The 23,588-nt window shown below is 37.7% G+C and overlaps 1 protein-coding gene across 1 annotated transcript; it reads left to right on the top strand.

Moving 5' to 3' along the window:
• Positions 1-5,443: 5,443 nt before the first annotated feature.
• LOC149829043 (3-hydroxy-3-methylglutaryl-coenzyme A reductase-like) lies at positions 5,444-9,678 on the top strand. The gene is made up of 4 exons (XM_090017875.1): positions 5,444-6,512; positions 7,243-7,424; positions 8,032-8,378; positions 8,946-9,678. The coding sequence occupies exons 1-4, from the start codon at positions 5,578-5,580 to the stop codon at positions 9,189-9,191; spliced, it is 1,710 nt and encodes a 569-aa protein (XP_089874001.1). The 5' UTR covers positions 5,444-5,577; the 3' UTR covers positions 9,192-9,678.
• The last annotated feature ends 13,910 nt before the right edge of the window (positions 9,679-23,588 follow it).

Here is a 23,588-nt window from a genome sequence, read left to right as displayed (position 1 = left end):
AGCCGAGCTGAACACCTTGTGTTCAGGCTCCACTCATTTATGCTAAAAAAGCTGCTCATGGGTCGCCTCACCAACTATAAGAACCGATCATGAATGAGTTTGTGATGAGCCGAACCAAGCCGAGTCACGAGCTGCTTTGTTCATTTACCAGCCCTATGGATGACGTGTCTTGACTCCTCTGAAATCGAGTTGAACTAAACGTGCTTAAAGTGTTCAAGCTTAGCTCATTCTTGTAGTGAGTCGAGCTGAGTTTAAGCTCATAATAAGCCTGAGCTAAATGAGCCAACATAATGCATTTTTTAACCGGAAAACAACATTTAAGATTTTGTCTTGAGTTTTTTTTTTTTAGATAATCCAAGGGAAAACCCTTCCATCACCAACTATACATGGGCCCTCCGGATGGTAAATCCTTTGAGGACCCCTTGCCCACAGGAGAGTACACCCGGCTTCAACCTTGTGGCAAGGGACCACACTTGTGAGTTTCGAACTTGTGATATTCCATCAACTTGGTGACATTTACAAGTTGCCCCTACCATCATTTGCTTGCAACAAATACTTTAAATCATTTGTTCTGCACTATATTACATGATGCAACATATATATATCTAAAATATATGCATTACTGTATAATGAGTTTGTACTCATATTTGGCTTGTCAAAGCTGTTTTACTTCTTTACTAACTGAACCGCAAGCTGCTTGACTTGTTTGCCTACCCTAGTTTTGGTGAACCATGTGTCCTCCATTCCTGGATTGATACTCTCAAATGCCTGTAGTTGAGCCTTATTGAATCAATACAAGTCCAAGTGATCAAACCCTAATTTTTTGGGGCAATTTACAGATAAATGCCTTAAGTCCAGCAAATTTATGTTTAGAAGCTTTCATTTTCAAGATTTAAACAAATACCTACTTTTTTGAAAAATTGCTCATATAATTGTCTGGGTTATATATATATATATATATATATATATATATATATATATATATATAAACTGCTATGAACTAAGATTTTCATAGGGTTTTTTTGGTAAATCTAACCATGTAGATGCACTCGTCTTGGTCCATTTGCTTAGAATCGACTATTGGATCATCATAATCGGATAAAAAAATAGGATTTGTTATGCTTTCATATTAAAAAAAATCAGAACCATTGATTTTCAAGCTTTATAAGATCCTTCTTAAACATCATAATTAGATGATGCGAGAGTCTATTTCTATAAAACCATGCATCTAGATTGCATCCATACGGTAAAATTTTAAGATAAAAAACTATAAAAATCTTGATGCATATGGGTTTACATATTTAACTGGTTTACATATTTTAGTTACCCTTCTTGTCTATAAGGGTAAGATAAAAAGAGCATATGAAAATTTTGACTGATTCCTTCATGTGTGTCATCTATCATTTGTCATCTATGGTACCAATATTTTGGCAACAAATCTAATAATTAAAGTATAGTGCTTGGTATATTAAAATTTTTTTTTTTGAAAAAAGAGTGTGCTAATAAGGTACTTCAACAATAAGCTAGAGCATCAAAATCATTTAGTACCAATAACCAAATATTAAAGGCAAAGAAGTAGGGATGTCAACCAATTAAGTTTGGGTCGGATATCTAACCAAATCTAAATGTGATTAGTCAATTTCGATAAAGAAAGTAATATAAGATTCGGATTCAGATTTTGTATGCAGTTATGCATTTGATCTGAAACAAATCTGAATCGTCTGATAATAAAATTAACCTGTATGATCATCAGGATGCTGGTAATATCCAGTGCAATCATATTGCACCCGATGACTCACATGTAGGGATGGCAGTGGACCGGGGGAAAACAGGCTCCACCCCGCTTTGCCCCGTTTGGAATGGGGATGAAGTACATGAAACGGGGATGGAGGTTAAAATCAAAACCTGTGCGAGGATGGACTTACGTTTCCCCCCGCTCTGCCCCGTCCTATCTCCAATCCCCCGATCGCCCTATCCTCGATTCTTTTTTAGGGATGACAGTGGACCAAGGGAAAACGGAGCCCGCCATGCCTAACCCTGTTTGGAGAGGACATGAAACAGGGATGAAGGTGAAGATAAAGGTTAAAATCAAGACTCGTGCTGGGATGGATGACAGGATTTTGAGATGGGGCTGGGGTGGAGACCATAGCGACAAACGTTTTTATCGACAATTTCTCATTTTTCAAAAACTCATGAGAAATTGAAAAAAGTCCATAAATCTCGTATTTTTTGGCAAAATTTAGGCAATAAAAATTTAATTAAAAAAGTATAAAATATAATTTTTATGAGAAAATATTAATAAAAATTTATTTAAAAATAAAATACATGATTTTTTTGCGATAAATAGCTGTTTAAAACATAAGTATCCTGTTTAAATCATGGTATTTATGTTTTTTTTTATAAATCTCACGATATTTTGTAAATCTCGCTATAAATTGCCGTTTTAAACTTTGAAGCAATTTCTCGTGATATTATCGCAAGATTTTCATAAATCTCGCGATATTTGTCACACTGGTGGAGACGTTGTCCCCTACCCCTACCCCTACCCCTACCCCTACCCTCCTCCACTGCTACTCACGTGACTTTGCATGCTTGAAACCATGAAAAGATTCTGGTGCAATATAATTGCACAAATATTTATGCATTTACCCTTCATCTTGGGGACAGGCCTGTTAGGTGTGAAGCCCAAGACCTGATGGAGAGCGAACAGGTGCTTAATGCATAATTTTTGTTCAATCATATTGCACTGGATCCGGACTCTCGGAGACCAATGCCGTAAATCTCCCAATTCACAAGTGGGTCCCACACGGCTTCCAACTCTCTCTCATTTAGGAATGCAAACGGGTCAGATCCATAAACGCATAGAGAGTCAGATGTTGAAACAGTCAAAAAATGAAAAACCTCCATCTTGGATCCGACCACATCACTGCTCTCATATTAGGGCAAATTGATGAATTTTACCCCTTTACTACACTCCGCCCCGAACCAAATAGCGCGTAAGGGCTGGGCAGCCAACGAGTCGGGTATCCAACCAAATGGGATTACATTGAAACCCGCCCAAACAGCTAACAGTTAGGCTTGCCTTGGAGTTATTACAGTCTAAAAACAGAAGCCAAACCCAACCCATATAATTTAGATGATTTTTAATATATGTTTTTAACATAAAAATATAAGAAGAAAACCTAACCCATTGGATCTCCTACAAGTAACCAACATTCACCAAAAATCTAATTTTATCCCAAAACCCAGCTTGGATCCAATTATTTGGTCCACCAAAGCTGCCCCAAACTCCATTTCCCTCCTTTTAATAAACTGAATAAGATAGGAAACAGCTTTACCCCCACGGTCAAACTCAAACAGAAACAAGGGAATTATAAAAAGTGGAAATTAACTTTATCATAATTAAAAAATAACCTACTTTTTAACTTTTTGCTTGAAAAGCTACCTTATATATGGAAAATGGGTCCGTGCTAAATCCATTTGATAATTTAAAAATAAAATAAAAAATATCCAAAAAACCTATTTAGCACACTGTTTATCACCAAATGGGTTTAGCCCAGACCCATTATTCACTTCCTTATTTAATTAACTTCGGTATATAATATATAATAAGGGTATAACTTTTTTTTAAAGTTAATTATAACAATTATAATAGCAGTCTAGGTCTCATATATATATATATAATTTTTTTTTTTATGGCAAAGGAACCCTCACTGAGAACCAGGTCACTTAGTTAACCCACTACCTTATGTGCCACAACCATGTTACAGCAATGGCAGTCTCCATGTGTCAGTGGGATTCGATCCTGGGTCTTTTGCTTGACACAAGACTCTGCTAACCACATTGGTAACCACCATTGTGATAAAAATAAATAAGAAAAACATTTTTTTTTTTTTTTGTGTTTAGTAAAACTTATGCGCCTAGGTGAGCTTAATTTGATATAGAAAAGAGAGATCTATTAACACTTTGGAGGAGAAGAAAGAAGAAGTGATTAATAAATCTTTGTCATACTCAAGATTTTGCTATATATTATTAAAATTTTGTCATATTCAAGATTTTTCTATAGGTTAAATTTAAAAACTACACATAATTTATTTATCAGCAATGACAAACTTTTGATGTAATTATGGAGATTATCAAAACATAGATAAAGTTTTTAAATATCCTGAAAATCTAGGTGTTTGTTATTTCAATGTAGATAAACGCCCCCGACTAATTTGTTTTATCTTTTTTAAATATCGTTTCAAATAACGGTTTTTTATTAATAATAGTAAAGTTTATGGGACTTTTTAATTATCTTAAAAAATTAAGCATTAATTTGAATATTTTACTTTAAACTTTGAAAGTGGCTCAAGAGAAAAAAAAAAGGGAAAAAGAACCGCCTACCCCTCACCTAAGGCTGGTAAACAAGCTAAACAAGGCATGTTCGGGCTTGACTCATTTACTAGTGGATTGAACACATGGCTCAGCTTGTGTTTGTGTTTAGACGAGCTTAAGCTCGATTTATCCTTGAATGAGACGAGCTGGACACGGGTTGGCTCATGAAAAAATATTTTCTATTACTTATATATAGTATATATATAATTTTATATTATACTTGAAAATATATAAAACCTTTTATAAATTACACTTAATAGTCTATATTTTATGGATATATTTTCCATTGGTCCTTTTTTTATTAATATTTTATGTATTCTTCTTTTTATATAATATATAAAATATATTATCTATAAATAAATAAATAAATAAAAAAATATATATATATACAAGCATTATCGAGTCCAGCCGAGCCAAGCTGAAAACTTTGGGTTCGGGGTCGACTCATTTAAGCTATACGAGCTGCTCGTGACTCGGCTCGCCAACCATACCAACCGATCACGAACCGAACCGAGGTGAGTCACGAGCTGATCTGCTCTGTTCGTTTACCATCCCTACCCTTACAGTTTTACCACCTGCCGTACAGACATCACACGTGCTTATAAACACGTGCCGCATCTCACACGTGTCTATGGTTACGTGCCTCTGTCTTAGGGGCAGTGCAGGCTGTCAGAGTGGGGCCCACATCTCTGGTGTCGCTCTTTTGCTTTTATAGGAAATTTCATTTATGGAACATAATTTTATCCTTATTTACGAAAGCGCTGAAAGGTTTCTGAAATTCTCGATATGGACTACAGATTTCCAGCGAACTGAACTTTTTAGGTGATATGTTTAGGCTTCTCATATCGTCCTTTAGAGTTGAAAAAAAAAATACTTCTTTATCCTAAAAAATTGAGAAGAGTGACTTTTTTGAAAATGTAATTTTGAAAGCTACAAATTATTGTGATAATGAAAAAATAATAATAAACTTACTTGTCTGTTTGGTAATTTGAAAAAAAATCAGAAGCAAATTTCAGAAATATGAGGCCCATTTCTGACATTAAGGCCAAAAAGTTGGCCTTTCCCTTATAAATATGCCTCCCACGTTCCCCCTAACAAAACCTCGCCGTTCCCAACTCACCGGGAAAATTTTCCGGTTGGGATTCCGGCTGCCCGTCACCCCTTTCTCTCCCTGTGTGTCTCTCTTTTTCTCTCTTCCCGATGGATATCCGGCGGAGAGCTTCGGCCAATCGGCCGGAATCCAATGGCGCCACTACCACCACCAACACCAACACCAACCAGGCGGCAGGGAGGTCGAAGACGCGGCTGGCCCTCGCCTCCGACGCCCTCCCCCTCCCCGCCAACGTGACCAATAAGTTCTTCCTGGTCCTGTTCTTCCTCTCCTCCTACTATCTGATGCGGCGGTGGCGTGAGAAGATCCGCACCAACACCCTCCTCCACCTCCTCACCTTCTGGGAGATCGTCGCCATACTCTCCTTCCTCTCCTCATTCATCTACCTTTTCGGCTTCTTCGGCATCATCTACGTCCAGCCCTTCGTCTCCCGCCCCGCCGACGTGTGGGACGACCTCGATCCCGAGCCCGATCGCCGACCTTCCCCTGCATGCGCCCCCCAGGCACCGGCTACCCCTCAGCCCGCCGATCTCGCCGGCGACCCCGACGAGGAGATCGTCATGGGAGTCGCCAATGGCGCCGTGCCGTCCCATTCGCTGGAGTCGAGATTGGGCGATTGCGGGCGGGCGGCCTGCGTGAGGCGGAAGGCGCTGGAGATCATCTCCGGGAGGTCGGCCGACGGGTTGCCGCTGGATGGGTTTGATTACGGGTCGATTTTGGGGCAATGCTGCGAGTTGCCGATCGGGTATGTACAGATTCCGGTGGGGATTGCGGGGCCGTTGCTGATTAAGGGGAAGGGGGAGGTCTATGTGCCGATGGCCACCACCGAGGGGTGCTTGGTGGCGAGCACGAACCGGGGTTGCAAGGCGATTTACGCTTCCGGCGGGGTGGATTCGGTCTGCGTGAGGGACGGGATGAGCCGTGCGCCGGTCGTGAGGTTGGCGTCTGCGAGGAGGGCCGCGGAGCTCAAGTTCTTCGTAGAAAATCCGATGAATTTTGAGACGGTGGCAATGCTTTTCAATAGGTATGTTCTTGGTTTCTTCTTTTTCTCCGTGGGTTGTTTCCTTCTGCTGCTTATTTGTGGCTTCTTTACCTTACCTTTGTTCCCAAAGTTTCCCAAGGAAAAAAGATGTTTTTCTTATGGTTATGTTTTTGTGGGTCTTTCTGAATTTATTTTTTAATGCATTGTGTTTGTTTTATTGAGTATTCTGTCTATTGGTTGTTCTTTTTTCTGCATTTTTATTGTTTTTTTTAAAAGACGAGCTGGGGTTAGGCAGACCCCTACCAGTTATACAACTATACCATTGGGTTTTGAACCTGCAACGTTCCAACACAAGGTGACGTGCACTAGCTGCTCCTACCAGACAAGTGGAGCCTCCGTTGGTTGCATTTTTTATTGAGTTGATGATTAGTTTCTTGGTTTATTTTGGAGGAGCTCTTTTAACTATTTCTTTAGGCGCGCTTTTTTATCTAATAGAAAAGCTTTTTATTCTTGACTTGCTTTCTTCTTTTCTTTTATTTTTTGATTGATTGTAAATTATGTTTATAGTTTTAATGCCTTATTTGGGCGCTTCCAGTGTGTTAGATTTATCATACTGTTTTTTCTTATCGTTTTGGATTCATCTCCTTGTTCAATTTGTGGTATGCTTTCGAATGGGTTTCTTTTATAGTATTGTTTCATCATTTTCTTTCGAATGGTTAGATTTCTAGGATTTTGAGATGGTCTTTCTCTCCCTCTCTCTCTGGGATTGCAGCACCAGTCGATTTGCGAGGCTGCAGAGCATCAAGTGCGCATTAGCAGGGAGGATCCTTTACATGAGGTTCATTTGCGCCACGGGAGATGCCATGGGCATGAACATGGTGTCCAAGGGAGTCCAGAACGTGCTGGACTTCCTTCGCAATGATTTCCCCGACATGGATGTAATCAGCATCTCAGGTTTGTACTTTCGTGAGTGTGCTTTCACAGATCATTATTTTGTTTAAGCCTAATTGGTTGTTGAATGGTCAATAATTTTTTGTAATTTCTTTCTTCAAAGTTTTGATTGGTAGGTAACACTTGATATTCTCTGTCATAAGTGACTTTAATGAACTCAATTTTTGCTGTTTATAAATTGAAGATATTCTTATTGGGTGTCCTTAGATGCAAGTTAAATTTGGTTATCATGAACCTATTTGATGGTACCTTCCAGTTCCTTGTATGTGCAAGTATACCGTTGATGCATAACCTGTAACCATTGATGCCTTGTATATGAAAAGTTGGGTTAGGTAATAACCTGCAACTCTTTTGATGATATATCAAAAGAAAGCTACATCTTTCACACAATTTCACTGTCATGGATCATCCCGTCTTCTCAAAATTTAATGCCTATTGTTCATTTTCTTGTTTTTCTCCAAACATCTCTTTGAAATGCATATCCCACTTTTACACATAAGGGTTACAAAAATTCGCTAAATGTAACTGGGCGTATTATATGTTTTGATTGCCATCTGAACTTCATCAAGATGGTCTGTAACTCAAACAGGGTTCTGAAATTCTTTTGCAGGCAATTACTGTTCTGATAAGAAGCCTGCTGCTATAAACTGGATCGAGGGCCGTGGGAAATCGGTGGTCTGTGATGCAATCATAAAGGAAGAGGTGGTGAGATCGGTATTGAAAACCTCAGTCTCTGCATTGGTCGAGCTAAACAATAGCAAGAACTTGGCCGGGTCTGCGATGGCTGGAGCGCTGGGCGGGTTCAATGCTCATGCTAGCAACATAGTTTCGGCCATTTTCATTGCCACCGGTCAGGACCCAGCTCAGAACGTTGAGAGCTCCCAGTGCATCACCATGATGGAGTTTGCTGACAACGGCAAGGACCTCTATATCTCTGTTTCAATGCCCTGCATTGAGGTAAATTTTAGAATGCCCTTTTTGTGGTTCCTATGGTTTGTGGCTCGAAATGCTCTGATGGTGTGGATAAACATGGATGCTTTATTTATATATTTTCGTACATTATGATAAATTTTCACTGCCGTATTTGATATTTCTTTTTCTCTCGTGATTGGTGGGTCTCTTCAACCTTTGCAGCCACCAGTTCATTAAAAAAAAACTTTGCAGCCACCAGTTCTAATATTTTAATTGGTGTTTGATGATGCCCATATGTATGTGATTATTACTATATATGACCCTTTGAGAAAGCTTATGTTTACTGTTCTCTGTTAAAGTTCTTAATTTGCTATGCTTAGCTTGGTTGCGCAAGTGATTCTTCAAAATTTTAATAGTTCTGTGCTATTAAAAATTATAATACGAGTTTATCATTTTGTCCTATAATTCCGAAGTCTGCCTGCCAAGAATAGTACCTCGGCAGCTTTCTTTGTTTTCTTCTGATTTATTTTCTTCTTAATTTTATATTGTTCTCCTATCTGGAGTCTGTAGATTCGCACTTTTAAACTTTTTTTTTGCCTTTTGGTCCAACAGGTGGGTACAGTTGGTGGTGGCACCCAGTTGGCTTCACAATCTGCTTGCTTAAACCTACTTGGTGTAAAAGGATCTAACATGGAATCACCAGGGGCGAATGCCACAAACCTAGCCCTTATAGTGGCTGGTGCAGTTCTAGCAGGGGAGCTCTCTCTCATGTCTGCTCTTGCAGCGGGTCAGCTTGTGAAGAGCCACATGAAGTACAATAGGTCGAGCAAGGACATCTGTTCAGCTGCTAAGTCGTGAAGTATCAGAGTTAAAGGGATGCCCCCCTTTGCCCCTTCTCTCTCTAGAGTTTGGAAAGGACAAAGAAGGGTTAGTGGCAAGACCCTTTAGCCAACACCCACTTTCACCCAACTTTCTCTTCTTTTCTATATGTAATCTGCAGCAGTGTCCCACACCCCAATTCCTCTTGTTTTTTCCCTTTTCTTCTTTGCAGACCATCTGATAGTAATGGGAGTTGGATCTCTTTGTTGTTTGTGTTGAGTTGTATATGGGTGTGTGTGGGTGATGAGATTCCCCACGTTAGAGAGCATTCAGAATGGGCCCTGCCAGCTATCTCCTTTCTGTCTCTCTTTGTTGGGTTGTGGTGGGGTTTGTGGTGGGGGTGGATGGGTGTTTGCTTAATGTTTCCTGCTTTTGTGTGGATGTTAGTTTTGTAGTCTTCTGTTTCCTCGCTGTTATCTTGTACATTTCCAGCCTTTCTAATCTAAAATTGGTGAATTTTCACTTTCTTCTCTCTCTCTCCACATCATTAACAAGTGCTTGAGCACCAGTTATGCATTTATTTTTAAGTTGTTCATTGCAGGAGGGGTGGGCAATGGGCCGGCCCTATCAGGACCCGATCAGACTCAGGCCTGCTGCTATAGCCTGCCCCGACTCTTTTCGGGCTTGGGTAAGACCGAGTTTTTTCAGGCTCGGACTATGAAATGACTATCAGCCTGACCAGCCTGATATAGGATCATTGGGCTGTAGAGAGAGAGGCTTCTAACAATGCCTCTTTTTTTCCGGCCACTATCATGCTTGCTTCATCTTCGTGCCTACCATGCATAGGAGAGGAGGAAAACTTCAACAAATGCAACGATCGTGGATGTGTCCTGCAACAATGACCCACAAAAAAATCAGTAATCATTAGAAACCCGAAGCCGTTTCTCTCCAATCCCATTTGTTTCTTTTCATTTTAAACTGGTTTGAAAACCCAAAACCGTTTCATTCTACAATCTCATTTGTTTCCATTTTATTTGAATTTCTTTGGAAACCCAAAACCATCCCTTTTTACCAAGCATTTTTTTTTGGAAGACAGAGAAAGCTGGTGTTAGGCAGAACCTACCAGTTATACAATCATATACCATTGGGATTCGAACTTGCAACGCCCTAACATAAGGTGAGGTGCACTAACTGTTCCTGCCAGACAAGCTGAGCCCCCATTGGTAATCACGTTTTTTTTTTTTTTAATTTTACACTATACTGGTATCTTAGAAACCCAAAACTGCTTCCCATCTCCAATTCTTTTTTTTTTCTTAATACTCCTACAATATAGGCCTGACTCGGGCTGACCGTTGTACCCAAGGCTGACTTTTATGGGGCAGGTTTTGCATGTCATTCCGAGCTGGATCTCTCTCTCTCTCTCTCTCTCTCTATATATATATATATATATATATCATCTGAACATATTTGGTATTATCAATGGTATCCTACTTTCTACTAAACCTAATTCAAAACGTAGAGAGAGAGAGAGAGAAAGAGAGGGGGGGGGGGTAGCATATGCATTTTTTTTGTGAAAACTAGCTTGTTCACTAGAAATGTATGCTCTAATTAAGATGATATAGTGGTTTTGATGCATTAATAGTTACTTTTGGTTTAATTTGGAGAATTAATTTGTATCCTGCTTAATCTAAAGTATAATTTTACTGTATATAAACAATGAAAATCCATACGTAAATCTGATTCAGTAAAATCGCATGAATAATGAGATTCTACTCATTGATACCAAATTTGTAGCGTATGAACAACCACTTCTGTTTTTTTTTTTCGTTTGTTTTGGGCTAACCAGGCTTCGGTTTGTTAGAGCTATACTAATAATAGTGATGATGATGATTAGGGCTAGCCATTGGACTGGGTACCTGATGGGCAACTGGGTACCCGCTCCGATATGAGTTGGGCCGAGGCTGCACATTGCAGACCAGGCCCAATAGTAATTGGGCCAGTACCCAAGCGAACCGGTAAGTACCCAATCGTATATGAGTTGTTCCCAAGCTGCATATTGCAGACCAAACCTGATAGAAGTTGGACCTAGCCCAGCTCGAGTAATAATCAGGCACAGGTCATTAAAACAAAGTAAATGGGCCTGGCTTAACATGAGCTGGGTAGCTGGAGCCCAGCTTGAGTCTAGCATGACTCAATAATAGTTTGGCAGGGCCTATTTTAAGCCTCCTAGGTTGGAGTCAGGCCCTTATCGGATAGACTGGCCCGAAGATAAAGCCTACTGATGATCAGAAAGATTATTGATCATTACTATTATTTACGTACTAATGGTTGAGGTTAGGCAAGGTGGAGGGATCATGAAGATTTACATGGTTGGATGCTGAAACAGAGCCATGGTCAGCATGGCACCTCTCGGCCTGTAAGGGGACATCCATTCTTTGAATATATATATACAAAGGCATAGCTGGGGGGGGGGGCAGGCCTGGGCTGCTTCCCAAAACAGTTAATTTTTTTTTTTTAAAGCCCAGTCCTAGCCCAGCCCTGATTCCATATGAAATAGATTTATATCCATTTTTGTAGCCCAGCCCTGACTGCAGCAAATAGTTTGATTCGTCCATATGAAATAGATTTTTATTAATAATTGTAGCCATTTTTTTATTTTATCTCAATTTTTTTTTTCGGGCCCCCAACCCCCCACTATCACACAAATGTTTTTTTTGCTACACCCCTGTTTGCCCCCCCCCCCCTCACATGAAGCCTGGCTACGCCACTATATATATATATATATATATATATATATATATATATATATATATATATATATATATATATATATATATATATATAAACACAAAAAGTGTTAGGTGCTTAATCCATCCATGGTTGATGAAAACACACAGACTGACCACCCGCGTGATGGTGGTCAGAGCACAAAAAATGAGAAAAAATGAGCAAAAAACACACTTTTGGTCTTCAGTAGTGTTTTTGAAGTACCACTAAAAACCAAAAATTACACATTTATATTTGTTTTTAGCAGCATTTTTAAGCGCCGCTAAACACAAAAAATATTTTTGCGTGGTTTTTCAGCGTTTTTTAGAGAAAAAATGCCGAGAGTCCATCGTGCATGCCATGGAAGCCCAGCAAGAGCGCATTTTCATCGAGCACGTATCAATTAAGCACCTCTCTCTCTCTCTCTCTCTCTATATATATATATATATATGGTAATTTCTTGTGAAAGGTTATCACTACGCACTGTTGCAATGCGTGGAATCTTGATAAGGCAATATACTTCTACTTTCACCTTCATAGCCACACCATCATTTTCATCTTAATAACCATTGTTTAACTATTTTGTCTAGGTAGGACCAGGTTAAATAAGTCAATACTAATAATAATAATGGTTATGAACTTGCGATGATGATAAAGATCGCCATCATCAATGATAATATGGAAAACTCGACGGTGGAGGACTACTGGTGCAGTACAACTGATCACCATCTATCCTAAGATGACAACAAAGGGGTGATGTTGATAGTCCGGGTCCCAATACTTTGTGGTCAGTATAGTGAATGGAGTCTTTGTCACAAGAACATTTCAATATAATTGGTAGAAGAAGAGCCCATATCCATCAAGTATCTTGGATCTCAATTGTCAGAATGAAGAAAGCGATTGACCATTTCTGTCCAAGTATATTTCAAACGATATAGTTGCAGGTGGTGATAACTACATTCATCCCTGACTCATGATCGATGTTCTCTTTGTTATTGGTGAATAAATGTAGAATTTCGTTACTAATGTTAATGATTATCTGTAATGCCGCCCAGGTGGGCGTAACCCTACCTGGGGTCCGTTACAGAGAGTGGAGGGGCAGTTACCTAGGGATGGCAGTGGAACGGGGGAAACGGGGGCCTGCCCTGCCTCGCCCCATTTGGACCGGGGATGAAGTGCATGAAACGGGGATGAAGTTTAAAATCTATCCCTGTGCAGGGATGGCGGGGAGGATGGACTTAGGCTTTTCCCGGCCCCACCCCGTCCCATCCCTGTCTCAATCCCCACCCGGCCTCATCCCCAATCCTTCAAAGGTTAACTATAGACCGAGGGGAAACGGGGTCCTGCCCCGTCTCGCCCCCGGCCTGTTTGGACCGGGGATGGAGGTTAAAATCCATCCCCATGCGGAGATAGAGGTCCGGATTTTGAGATAGGGTGGGGGTGGAGACCTTGTCCCCCGCCCCCAACCCCAATCCACGACCATCCTTATAATTACCCCTCTCTTTCTCTCGCACATATGGTAAGTGGAGAGGGAGAAAGGGAAAACACTTCTTAATGGAGGCAAGAGGGGTGAGAGGTAACACACCTCACCTATGGCTATAAAAGTCATGGGTCCCCTCTCTTCTCCTTGTCGATTTTGATAAGAAGAGGAAGAGAGAGGGGATACACAAAGAGAGAGAGAGAGGTTGAGAGAGCGATAGAAGATGGGGAGAGGACGCAGGAGATGGCGAAGATCGCCCCATCTTCGACAAACCAGGTAAGTCACCTTATTTCCTCCCCCCCCCGTTATCTTAAGAAAGAAGAAGTCGACAACCGTGCGATTATGAACGACTATAAAGGCGCAAAGACAGGGAGGTATATATATGCGTAAGAGGATTTGGACATGTATATGAAGCGAGACAAAAATAGAGACGGTGAAGACCTCAATTTTTTCAATACAAATCGGATCCGGGTTTAGATCTGAATTGGTTCCAAACTCAGACTGAATCTCGTGTACATATAGTAGATCCAAAACAAATTAGATTCAATTGAGTTTAGTTTAAACCCAAGTTCTTTCTATCGTATACTTCACACTTGTACCAAACTTATATTGAAAATGTTTGGATCAATCGTACCAGATCCAAGATCTAGTTAGGTTTAGAGTTGAAAAACTTGAAAGATCCGTATTAGTATAAAAAAGGATCTAAATTTAAAAGATCCAGTTAAACTAAATTTAAACTATAGTGAATGCAAACTAGGTGTAGTGTAAGGACAAAATAAATCTGAGAAAAGTTACATGAATACGGGAATTGTCGAAGAGTAAAAAGATAATTTTGCCCTTGATATCCCTTATTAGTAAATAAGACATAACTTTTCACTCTGATAACATATTTAAGTGATTTTTAGATTCTTGGATTCTTCTTTTCGAGTAGGATCCATTAACAGGGGATATAATGATAAACACTAAAAAAATAGTCATAATTTGGCATTAAACCCTAGGAGTATTTTTATAAATTTTTATAAAGATGAGACTTTAAATGATGATACGAGTTTTTTGTTTATTTCAGATAAGAACTTGTGAGAAGACAATGGTTATTTCTTAGATTTGGAATTTAAGCGTTCAAGGTAAGTGAATATTTGAATTTTTTCTTAGTTAAATAAAAATATATGTTGATTAATTTAAGCATATTGCAACGTGATTCCATGTATTTAAGTATGCTAGTGTTATTTTATTTTGAATAGAACAACTATTTAATATGCTTAAAAATCTATAACCTTGATGTTTAGTATGATGCTTAAATATGATGATACATGTTACATATTTTTTGATTTATGAAATGATTTAAATTATGAATGTATCATGTGTGGAGATAATCATGACATTATTGCATGTAAAATGTTGTTAAAGGTTGATGTATGATTTTGAGAAATGAGTGTAGAGTTTCAAAGTTTTAGAATAAGATCTGTCTTGAGAATGTCACGCTTATGCCTTGGGAGGGACATTGTAAGTGTCGTGACTTAATGAGTTGACTCTATCATGAGATGTTATTCTTAGATATACGACATGTGTCTACATATTAAAAGTAGTTAGTGAACATATATTGATGATTGTATAAGGCACTAACGTTAAGAAATGAAAGTTGAAAGAATAATGTGCATGGGATAATAATACGGAGCATGATAAGGAACTCTATTGGGCGAGACATGGTCTAGGGCATTATTTAGGGTGTGTATCTTGTTTATACCTCAAGATTTGTTCAAAAATTCTTAGGTAACTCTTAGGGATTAAAAACATTGCCCACTAGACACATTTAGGATGTAGCATGAACTATAAAACCTTTGCGACAAGTGTAACTCTTAGATACCTTGAGGGCAATTATAGTTCCTTGAGAGCCTTAGAGGTCAGTATAGCCTCTTAATCTCTTCGGCTAGTTACCGATGAGCACTTTGTGTCTCTCGGTTTGCAATCGACGAGCAACTACAGTATTTGTGAGTCCATAGTCTGAGTCATTTTAGACTATATTGTTGTGAGTGGTTCATATGTCCGGCCAATACCATAGACTCTGAGTTATCTACGTGGGTTGCTATGCATAAGGAGACTATTTTTGAAATATCCAATTAGAGTAGAATGTGAATGTCTGCTTTGAAAATAATGATATAGATATAGTAAATGAGGTAAAATCTATAAACAATATGTGGGTTTTGTTAGCAAATTAAACTAAGATTAAGAGCTTAGAGTTCACTACAGTTGTAACGGTTATGTCTAATTTATAAATAAGAACTTACTGAGTTGTAGTCTCACCCTTTCTTTTTGTTACAACTGTAAGTTCAGGAGCTGTCACCAACCGAATGAATTGACCGTGGACTTCACTCAACTGTTACTAGATTTCTCAGTATTTAAAGTATTATTTATTTTTCATTTTCTGTTTATTCTTCTTATATAATTGTGACATTTTTTGGATGGTAACATTTATTGTTGATGGATGTATGAACCTTTAGTTATGAAAAAAAAAATTCTGGCATGGTTTTGATATTATTTTAGCATTTTTTCTCTGAAAACTAACGTCCACAAACCAGTGCTCGAGAGGAGACAAAGCAAACCATGAGATAAAGAGAATAAAAAAACACGAGATTTATGAACTACAACAAAATAGATGAGTGGTGACGAACTGGCAAAGCAATCTGTGCATATGTGTCATATTTGGTGTTGCCGTGCACACACATCTCTGAAAATTGTTCTTTGAATATCAATGGTGTGCGCCTGGTGTCCTCATTTTTTTTATACAGATGTCTATTTGTAGGATTACTATGCTATTTGGTCTTTTCATCAAAATGGGGGTGTTGATAGGGTCTAAACTTTTATGAGACATCATTCTTATTTTCTAATGCAAAGGTCTTTTCTTAGGAAGCAGATCAGGTCATTTTTGATGCTGACATCGTGGCCATCCGATTTACAGTTTAAAAAGCTCAAAAGTCAACAAAACCACGTGGTATTCATCCAAAATGTAAACAGACGGCCACGATATCCTCATGAGCAAAAACGCTCATGTTCAGCATGACCTGATCTGCTTCCTTTTTTTAGGGGTTATTCTAATGCTTTTGGTTTCCATTCCTTTTTATAAACATGGATCTAAGATTTTCCTCTAGTGTGCTAAAATACATGCTTTTCATTTTTTCCCCACGCTTTCAACCTGATTTTGACTGATTTGCTATATATATATATATATATATATATATATATATAGAGAGAGAGAGAGAGAGAGAGAGAGTAATGGGTCAGTGCTAAACCAATTTGGTGCTAAACCGCAAGCTAAATGGGTTTTTTGAGCTTTTTTTATTTTATTTTTTACTTTGGACGGTATAGATGTTGTCTATTTACTTGATTTGAGAAAGCATTTGATTCCAACACATTGGTGGGTTTTTATAAAGTTCAAAAAATCAACGCTCCAAAATCTTTATAAATTTTTTAGGCTCCAAACATCATTTTTTTCATAGAAAACACATGATCCAGCTATGGGTTCTTAATAAATCGACCATGCCGAACACATTTATGGGGGCCAAAACTGCATAAAAAACACTGGAGAAGCCCAAAAAATCCGTTTAGCACGGACCCATTACTATATATATATATATATATATATATATATATATATATATATATATATATATATATATATATATATATATATATATATATATATATATATATATATATAGAGAGAGAGAGAGAGAGAGAGAGAGAGAGAGAGAGAGAGAGAGAGAGTAATGGGTCGGTATGAAAACCATTTGCTGATAAACCGTGTGCTAAATAGTTTTTTCGGGCTTTTTCATTTTATTTTTAAATTCTGAGTGTATAGATGTGATACTTGATTTTATAGGGACCAGCTCTTGAAGCATTTTATTCCAACACATGGATGGGTTTTCATAAAGTTCAAAAAACTCAACCGTCTAAAATCTTTGTAAAAATTCGAGGCTCCAAACATCATTTTTTTCATTGAAAACATATGATCCAGGTGTGGATTCTTAGTAAATCGACCATGCCCAACACATTTATAGGGTCAGAACCGCAAAAAAAGCGCCGGAAAAACTCAAAAACCCATTTAGCATGCGGTTTAGCACCAAATGGATTTAGCACACACATTACTCTCTCTCTCTCTCTCTCTCTCTATATATATATATATATATATATATATGGTTTTGGTGTAATAGGCATGAAATCTGGTGTTTTTTCCGAGATTGATGGAATTCCATTTATTCTTGGCAAATAAAAAAGTTTGGTTGCTAGTGCAAGTAGTAAAATGTCAAATAAGAAACTTGATTCATGTAATATGACATTGAGATCAACAAGTTATGTATTTTATATTTAAGAATATTTGAGCTATTGTAATATAATGTTAACTATTTATGCTTCCATTGATTTATTAGCCATAACCTAGCAGAATTATTCAACTTTACTCTTTTGAGTTGTTTTAAGTTGGCTTGTGTGCAGGACATCTATAATTGATGATGTAAAGTTTTTTCAAGCCGTCAACTTGGAGTTTGCACCAATTGTCATGTAGTGGAACTTATGTTCATTAACCTGAAATGAAGGTCAAGTGTGAGTCCGACTTTGAATCCACTGTTCAAGGTCTAATTAGGTTTGATTCATGTAGTTAGCGGATCTGACCTGCTTATCTATCAGAATTGCATGTTATCAACCTATATTGGTAATGTAATTCAAATTAGCTGATTTGCATTTGAGCCATTGTTTAATGTGTTGGTTGTGTTTTTATTCAAATATAAGAATTCATTGAGAGTTGTTGGATGCTTGGTGGATTGGTTATCCTTTGTGCTTTTGCATTTTTGGTCTTCAGTGTAAGATGTTCTTGGTCTTCATTGTGTCCTCCGGACATGCTCAAAACTTTGTGATGTGGGTTATCTTTCTATTTTCATTCAGTTGTTTTTTTATACACATCTTTATTTCCTGGCTCAATAATTCATTATATCACCATGCAGGAATCTTCAGGGCTAAGGGAATTTTTAGTGTTGCATCCTTTGCCCCCCCTATCACTTGTAAGTTTTGGTGCTTGGTTTTAAAATTACTATATATGTTTCCTGTATAATCATGGTCTTTTGGATTTTTGGATAGGATCCAACCAAGATGTGACCCATATTAACATGGGCACGTCAAGGGACAACATGGGAGATGCCTATCAGTTTTGAGAGTTATAGGATGAGGTATCATGACAATCCATAGTCCATGCATGCCCATTATGAACCTCCTACCAGATTTCACTATAAATAGGAGACCCATGGTAGTCTGATGAGAACTACAAACATGAAACCGATTCTCTCGCTCTATTTGAGGTTCTAGAGTCCTGCTCACCTCTCGACATTATGGCATGGGCTCATTGAGAACGTCGATAACCCACCTCCACTGAAGCATTGTCTGGTTCGACAATGCCCCCTTACGATAAATGCTTTTCCATGATCTATTTCAGTTAACATTGGGTTATGGACCCACCATACTTTTGTTGCACATGTTTCGGGGCTAGGTGCGCCGACGTCCATGTGGTGCTCACCAAGAGGGTCGACCTTGTTTCTGCTGCTGTGTACTGTGTATTAGCAGTGTAGAGACCCACAAGGGTCGACCCCTATTTCCTGGGGGTCGACTCTTGCTGAGACCAGGCTTTGATCCTTGAGTGTCAGAGCTGACTCTTGCCTAACAAGAGTCGATCTCAGAACTTTGTGAGTCGACTCCTGGTTCTAAAAGTGTCGACTCCTGTGTATTAAATGTTGGATTCTTCGATATTTGGCTAATTTTTCTTAATGAACAATGTTCTGTGAATCTTCTTGTTGAAAAGCCTTCATATGGTTAATTCTCTTTTTCTTAAAGGAGTCGACCCTTGAGTTGTTTTGTGTTAACTCTTTTTCTTAAAAAAGTTGACCCTTGAATTGTTTTGTGTCAACTCTTTTTCTGAAAAGAGTCAGCCCTTGAGTTTGTTTTATTTCAAGTCTTTTTCTGAAAACAATCGACCCTTGAGGTTTTTTGTGTCAACTCTTTTTCTGAAAAGAGCCGACCCTTGAGTTGTTTTGTGTCAACTATTTTTCTATAAGGTGTCAAGCCTTAGTTGTTTTGTGTGAACTCTTTTTTTGAAAAGAGTTGACCCTTGTATGTTTGTGAGTCAACTCTTTTGAACAAGAGTCGAGTCTTCAAATGTGAGAGTCGACTCCTATGTTTGGTAAATCAACTCTTATGAGCAAGAGTCAACACCGGGATTGTGTGTGTCAACTCCTGAGTTGAGAGAGTAAACTCCTTTGTTGCAATAACAACTCTTGTGACCCTAATTGCAGGTTTTTTGGTGAATTGAGTCGGGTAAAGAAAGTTTAGCATTTGATTTAGGTATGAATAATTGTGTGAATTTAGTTCTTACTATATTTTTCAAAATACCTTGTTGGTTTCTAAATATGAGTGTATTAACTGAACACAAAAGTACGTATGCTTAATGAAATGAGACGTTACTTTGGTAGTATACATAAAGCTGTTGTGGCTCATGTTGGAGCTTGAGGTTCAAAGAACCTGACTGATAACTATGGGATGTGATATTCATATTACAAGGCAAGTAAGGCATGCTATTAGCTCTGTAATGAGCTTGGGGTTATGAATAACCTCTATGAGTGTAAAGACATACATATTGAGCATGCACACCTAAATAATTGATGATTCACTTTCATAGACGAGATGATTGGATGGTTCAAGGCACCAAAGCAAACAAATGAGTTATGATCATTTGCCACCTTGGATAGGGTAGGTGATACACACATGATAGGTCCATCTATCTTCTTGATATTTTAAGTGAGCAAGTTATCTCTGTTAGTCGTTAGTCACTCGAAGGTTAGGAGGTCGGGGCTATCAATATGTCCTACGTGATACATCTCCTACTACTATAATTAGTACATGATTATTATGATTATTATCTTTTAGTGCCAAGTGAGAACCACCTCCTTGCCACGGGCTACCCACTTGGACTCATAGCATAATAAACACTCAAAGTATTTTGTTTTGTTACAATAGTTATGTGTTTCTGACATCCTCAAGGGAGCCTTCAATCAAAGAGAAACAAAGACCTTACTAGTTACACAATTTTGTATTGAAAACATGCCTAAAACATATCAGATAGATAAGTACATATGTTGCATGGTTTCAATTTCATATCTACTGATCATTTTCATAAATATCTGAAATGTGATATAATGTATGTTTTAATATTATATAATTCCTTACAATTTTGGTGTATATACCTATTAGGGAATATAGGTGAGGAACAATGTGCTGAACAGGCTAGGATGTGAGGCATGGATGTTGAACCAACACTTTTAAGTTGTTTTGTTGATATTTTGTTCAAGTGTTAAACTTTTTAACCATGGATTGTATAAACCTCTCAACTCTTTTATTTTGAAATGACAGCTGCTTTCTTAGAAATGTCCTTGTTTTATTTACATTATTCTGATTTGTTTGAAAACCGAAAGAAGTTGAGATTCAGAATCAAATCCTCGTTAGATCTGGATTCAAGCCCCATGAGAAATTTGGATCCAGACCTACGGGCTTCACACCATACCTGCAATCCGTTCAAGGCTTGCTAACTTAGGCCAAGCAAACAATTTTAGCTGTGCTTCAGTCCTCGTTTTAGAGTGATAAAGAAAATTTTAAATTTTTTCTTAATTTTTTTTTTAATCATTAGGTCATTCTCTGGTCAACTTGATTGAGCATTATGGAGGACAGGACATAACCCTAGCCTAGCACGGTGTCCCACAAGGTCCACGTTTGAAAACCTATGTAACTGTATTTTGTGATTAGAAATTCAAAGGCTGCCTTCACCATACCAATGAAAATCAGGAACTTTCAAGTTTCACAAATTCTATTGAAGGAAATCCAGAAAACTCTGGTTTTCATTGTCCTTACTCTCAGAATCTGCCTGTGGAGGTTTGTGTGTCGCTGAAGGTCTAAAAAATTCTTGGATCTTTATATTTTCCTATCTTTTGCTTTTGAATTCTGGCTTTTCAGTGGCATCCAAATGAAAACGTGATTTCTTGCTTCCAATGTTTGAAGGCCTGCCAAGGCGTCATCACTACTACTAATTCACTGTTAATGGATTCACTAAACCTACTTCTCCCATAGTATAAACAAAAGAAATGTTGGTATGAAACCTTTTTCTTTTTCTTTTTGGGCTAGGGCAAGGGATTTACTAAACCTAGTGTAATAAGTTTTTCCTTTTTTAGACCAGGTTGCTTAATGGGCCCACCCCTAGTGAGGACATGACACCCTTACGTCCCCCATCAAAGAAAATTTAGCAAACTCCTACCTAACAAAATTTAATGATATCAAGACATTTGAGACATCAAAGAAAATAAGAAGACTTTTAAGCAACTAATGTGACTCAATGAGTTGCAATTAATAAAAATCAGAGATACATATTTTTATGAGTTGCAATACTTTTTTAAATCCACATTCGATGGACCAAAGACTGCTTTTTGGAAGCCTAAACATATTCAATGTTGAACTTAACTTGCCAGTTACATTTTTCCTAATTGAAAAAAGTGTAGGATGATAAGGCAATTTAAAAGGAAGCCTAAATATATGGTCCATTAAACAATATGTTCATTTTACTGGCCCATGTATTTATAAAAGCTGATACCAAGAGTGACAATTTTAGATCACCAAGCACTAAAGCTAACATGAAATTGATTATATATAAATGGGTAGGTGCGAAATTGATACGTGCTAAATGGGGGTTTTCTGACCTTCAGGTGTTTTTTGCACTTCTGACACTATAAATGTGTTAGACATGGTTGATTTACGAGGATTCCACACCTGGATCATGTGTTTTCGGTAAAAAAAATGATATTTAGAGTCTCGATAATTTACAAAAATTTTGAACCGTTGTTTTTTTTTAACCTTATAAAAACCCACTCATGTTTGAACACTTCAAGAGCTGATCCTTATAAAATCAAGTAAATAGATCACATCTGTATGCTCAAAATTTAAAAATAAAATGAAAAAACCATGAAAAACTCATTTAGCATGTATCATTTAGCACCTATAATTAATTTGCACTTACCCATTACTATATATATATATATATATATATATATATATATATATATATATATATATATATATATATATATATATATATATATATATATAGAGAGAGAGAGAGAGAGAGAGAGAGGTGGTTTTGTACCACTGTACAGTAGTACACACTCTTAAAAAAAATTGAGATAAAATAAAAAATAGTTACAATTATTAATAAAAATCTATTTTATATGGACAAATCAAACTATCTAGTGCAGTCTTTCTCAACCTCAACCGAAAGTTCTTAAACATTATCTAATGACAATATATAAGACTGGTGCGATAATTTGAAGTTCATAACAATGTATACATTTTATTTATGACAAAATAAATCAAAATACAAAAGTACCGACTAAAATTTTAAATGGCATTGCGTTGAGGTTGGGAATCAGGGCTGGGCTAGGACTGGGCTTTTAAATAATAAAAAAATTTAACTGGGCCGGGAGACAGCAGCCCAGTCCTGCCCCCCCACCCCCACCCCCCAGCTCGGCCTTTGTATATATATATACAGGCAGGTGCTAAATAAGTTTTTTTAGGGTTTTTTTGTTCTATTTTTTAAATTTTGACTCTACGGATGTGATCAATATACTTGATTTTATAGGGATCAGCTCTTGAAGTATTTTATTCCCACACATAAGTGGGTTTTCATAAAGTTTGAAAAATCAACGGTCCAAAATCTTTGTATATTTTTTAGACTCCAAATATCATTTTTTTCAGGTGTACATTCTTCGTAAATTGATCATGCCCAATACATTTATAAGGTTGAAACTGAAAAAAAAAACAAAGGGCAAAAACCCATTTAGCACCTGCCCATCTCTTTATATATATATATATATATATATATATATATATATCTTTTTGAAATCTGTGGTGGTATAATGATTCTTCCTACGTGACAACTGCACACCAATTGAAGCAGGTGTCAAGTCCCCAAACGTTTACTGGGCTTTCTTCATCAGCAAGCTCTGCAACAATAGTTTTTAAGGGCAGAAGAAATGGCTCCTTGAAAATTGAGCAGCAAATTACCAGCTTTTTCTATGCTTTTACGTGCACAGGTAATATAAAATAAGATGCAA

Source organism: Nuphar pumila, chromosome 9, assembly GCF_984573655.1.
Source record: "Nuphar pumila chromosome 9, dmNupPumi1.hap1.1, whole genome shotgun sequence".
In the NCBI taxonomy this organism is placed as follows: Eukaryota; Viridiplantae; Streptophyta; class Magnoliopsida; order Nymphaeales; family Nymphaeaceae; genus Nuphar; species Nuphar pumila.
Note: the sequence above shows the minus strand (reverse complement) of the source record. Positions and strands in the feature narration are given on the sequence as shown.

Coding starts and splice junctions, on each gene's coding strand:
- LOC149829043 (XM_090017875.1), top strand. CDS start 5,578: ATGGATATCCGGCGGAGAGCTTCGGCCAATCGGCCGGAATCCAATGGC. Junction 7,425..8,031: donor GGATGTAATCAGCATCTCAG/GTTTGTACTTTC, acceptor ATTCTTTTGCAG/GCAATTACTGTTCTGATAAG. Junction 8,379..8,945: donor TTTCAATGCCCTGCATTGAG/GTAAATTTTAGA, acceptor TTGGTCCAACAG/GTGGGTACAGTTGGTGGTGG.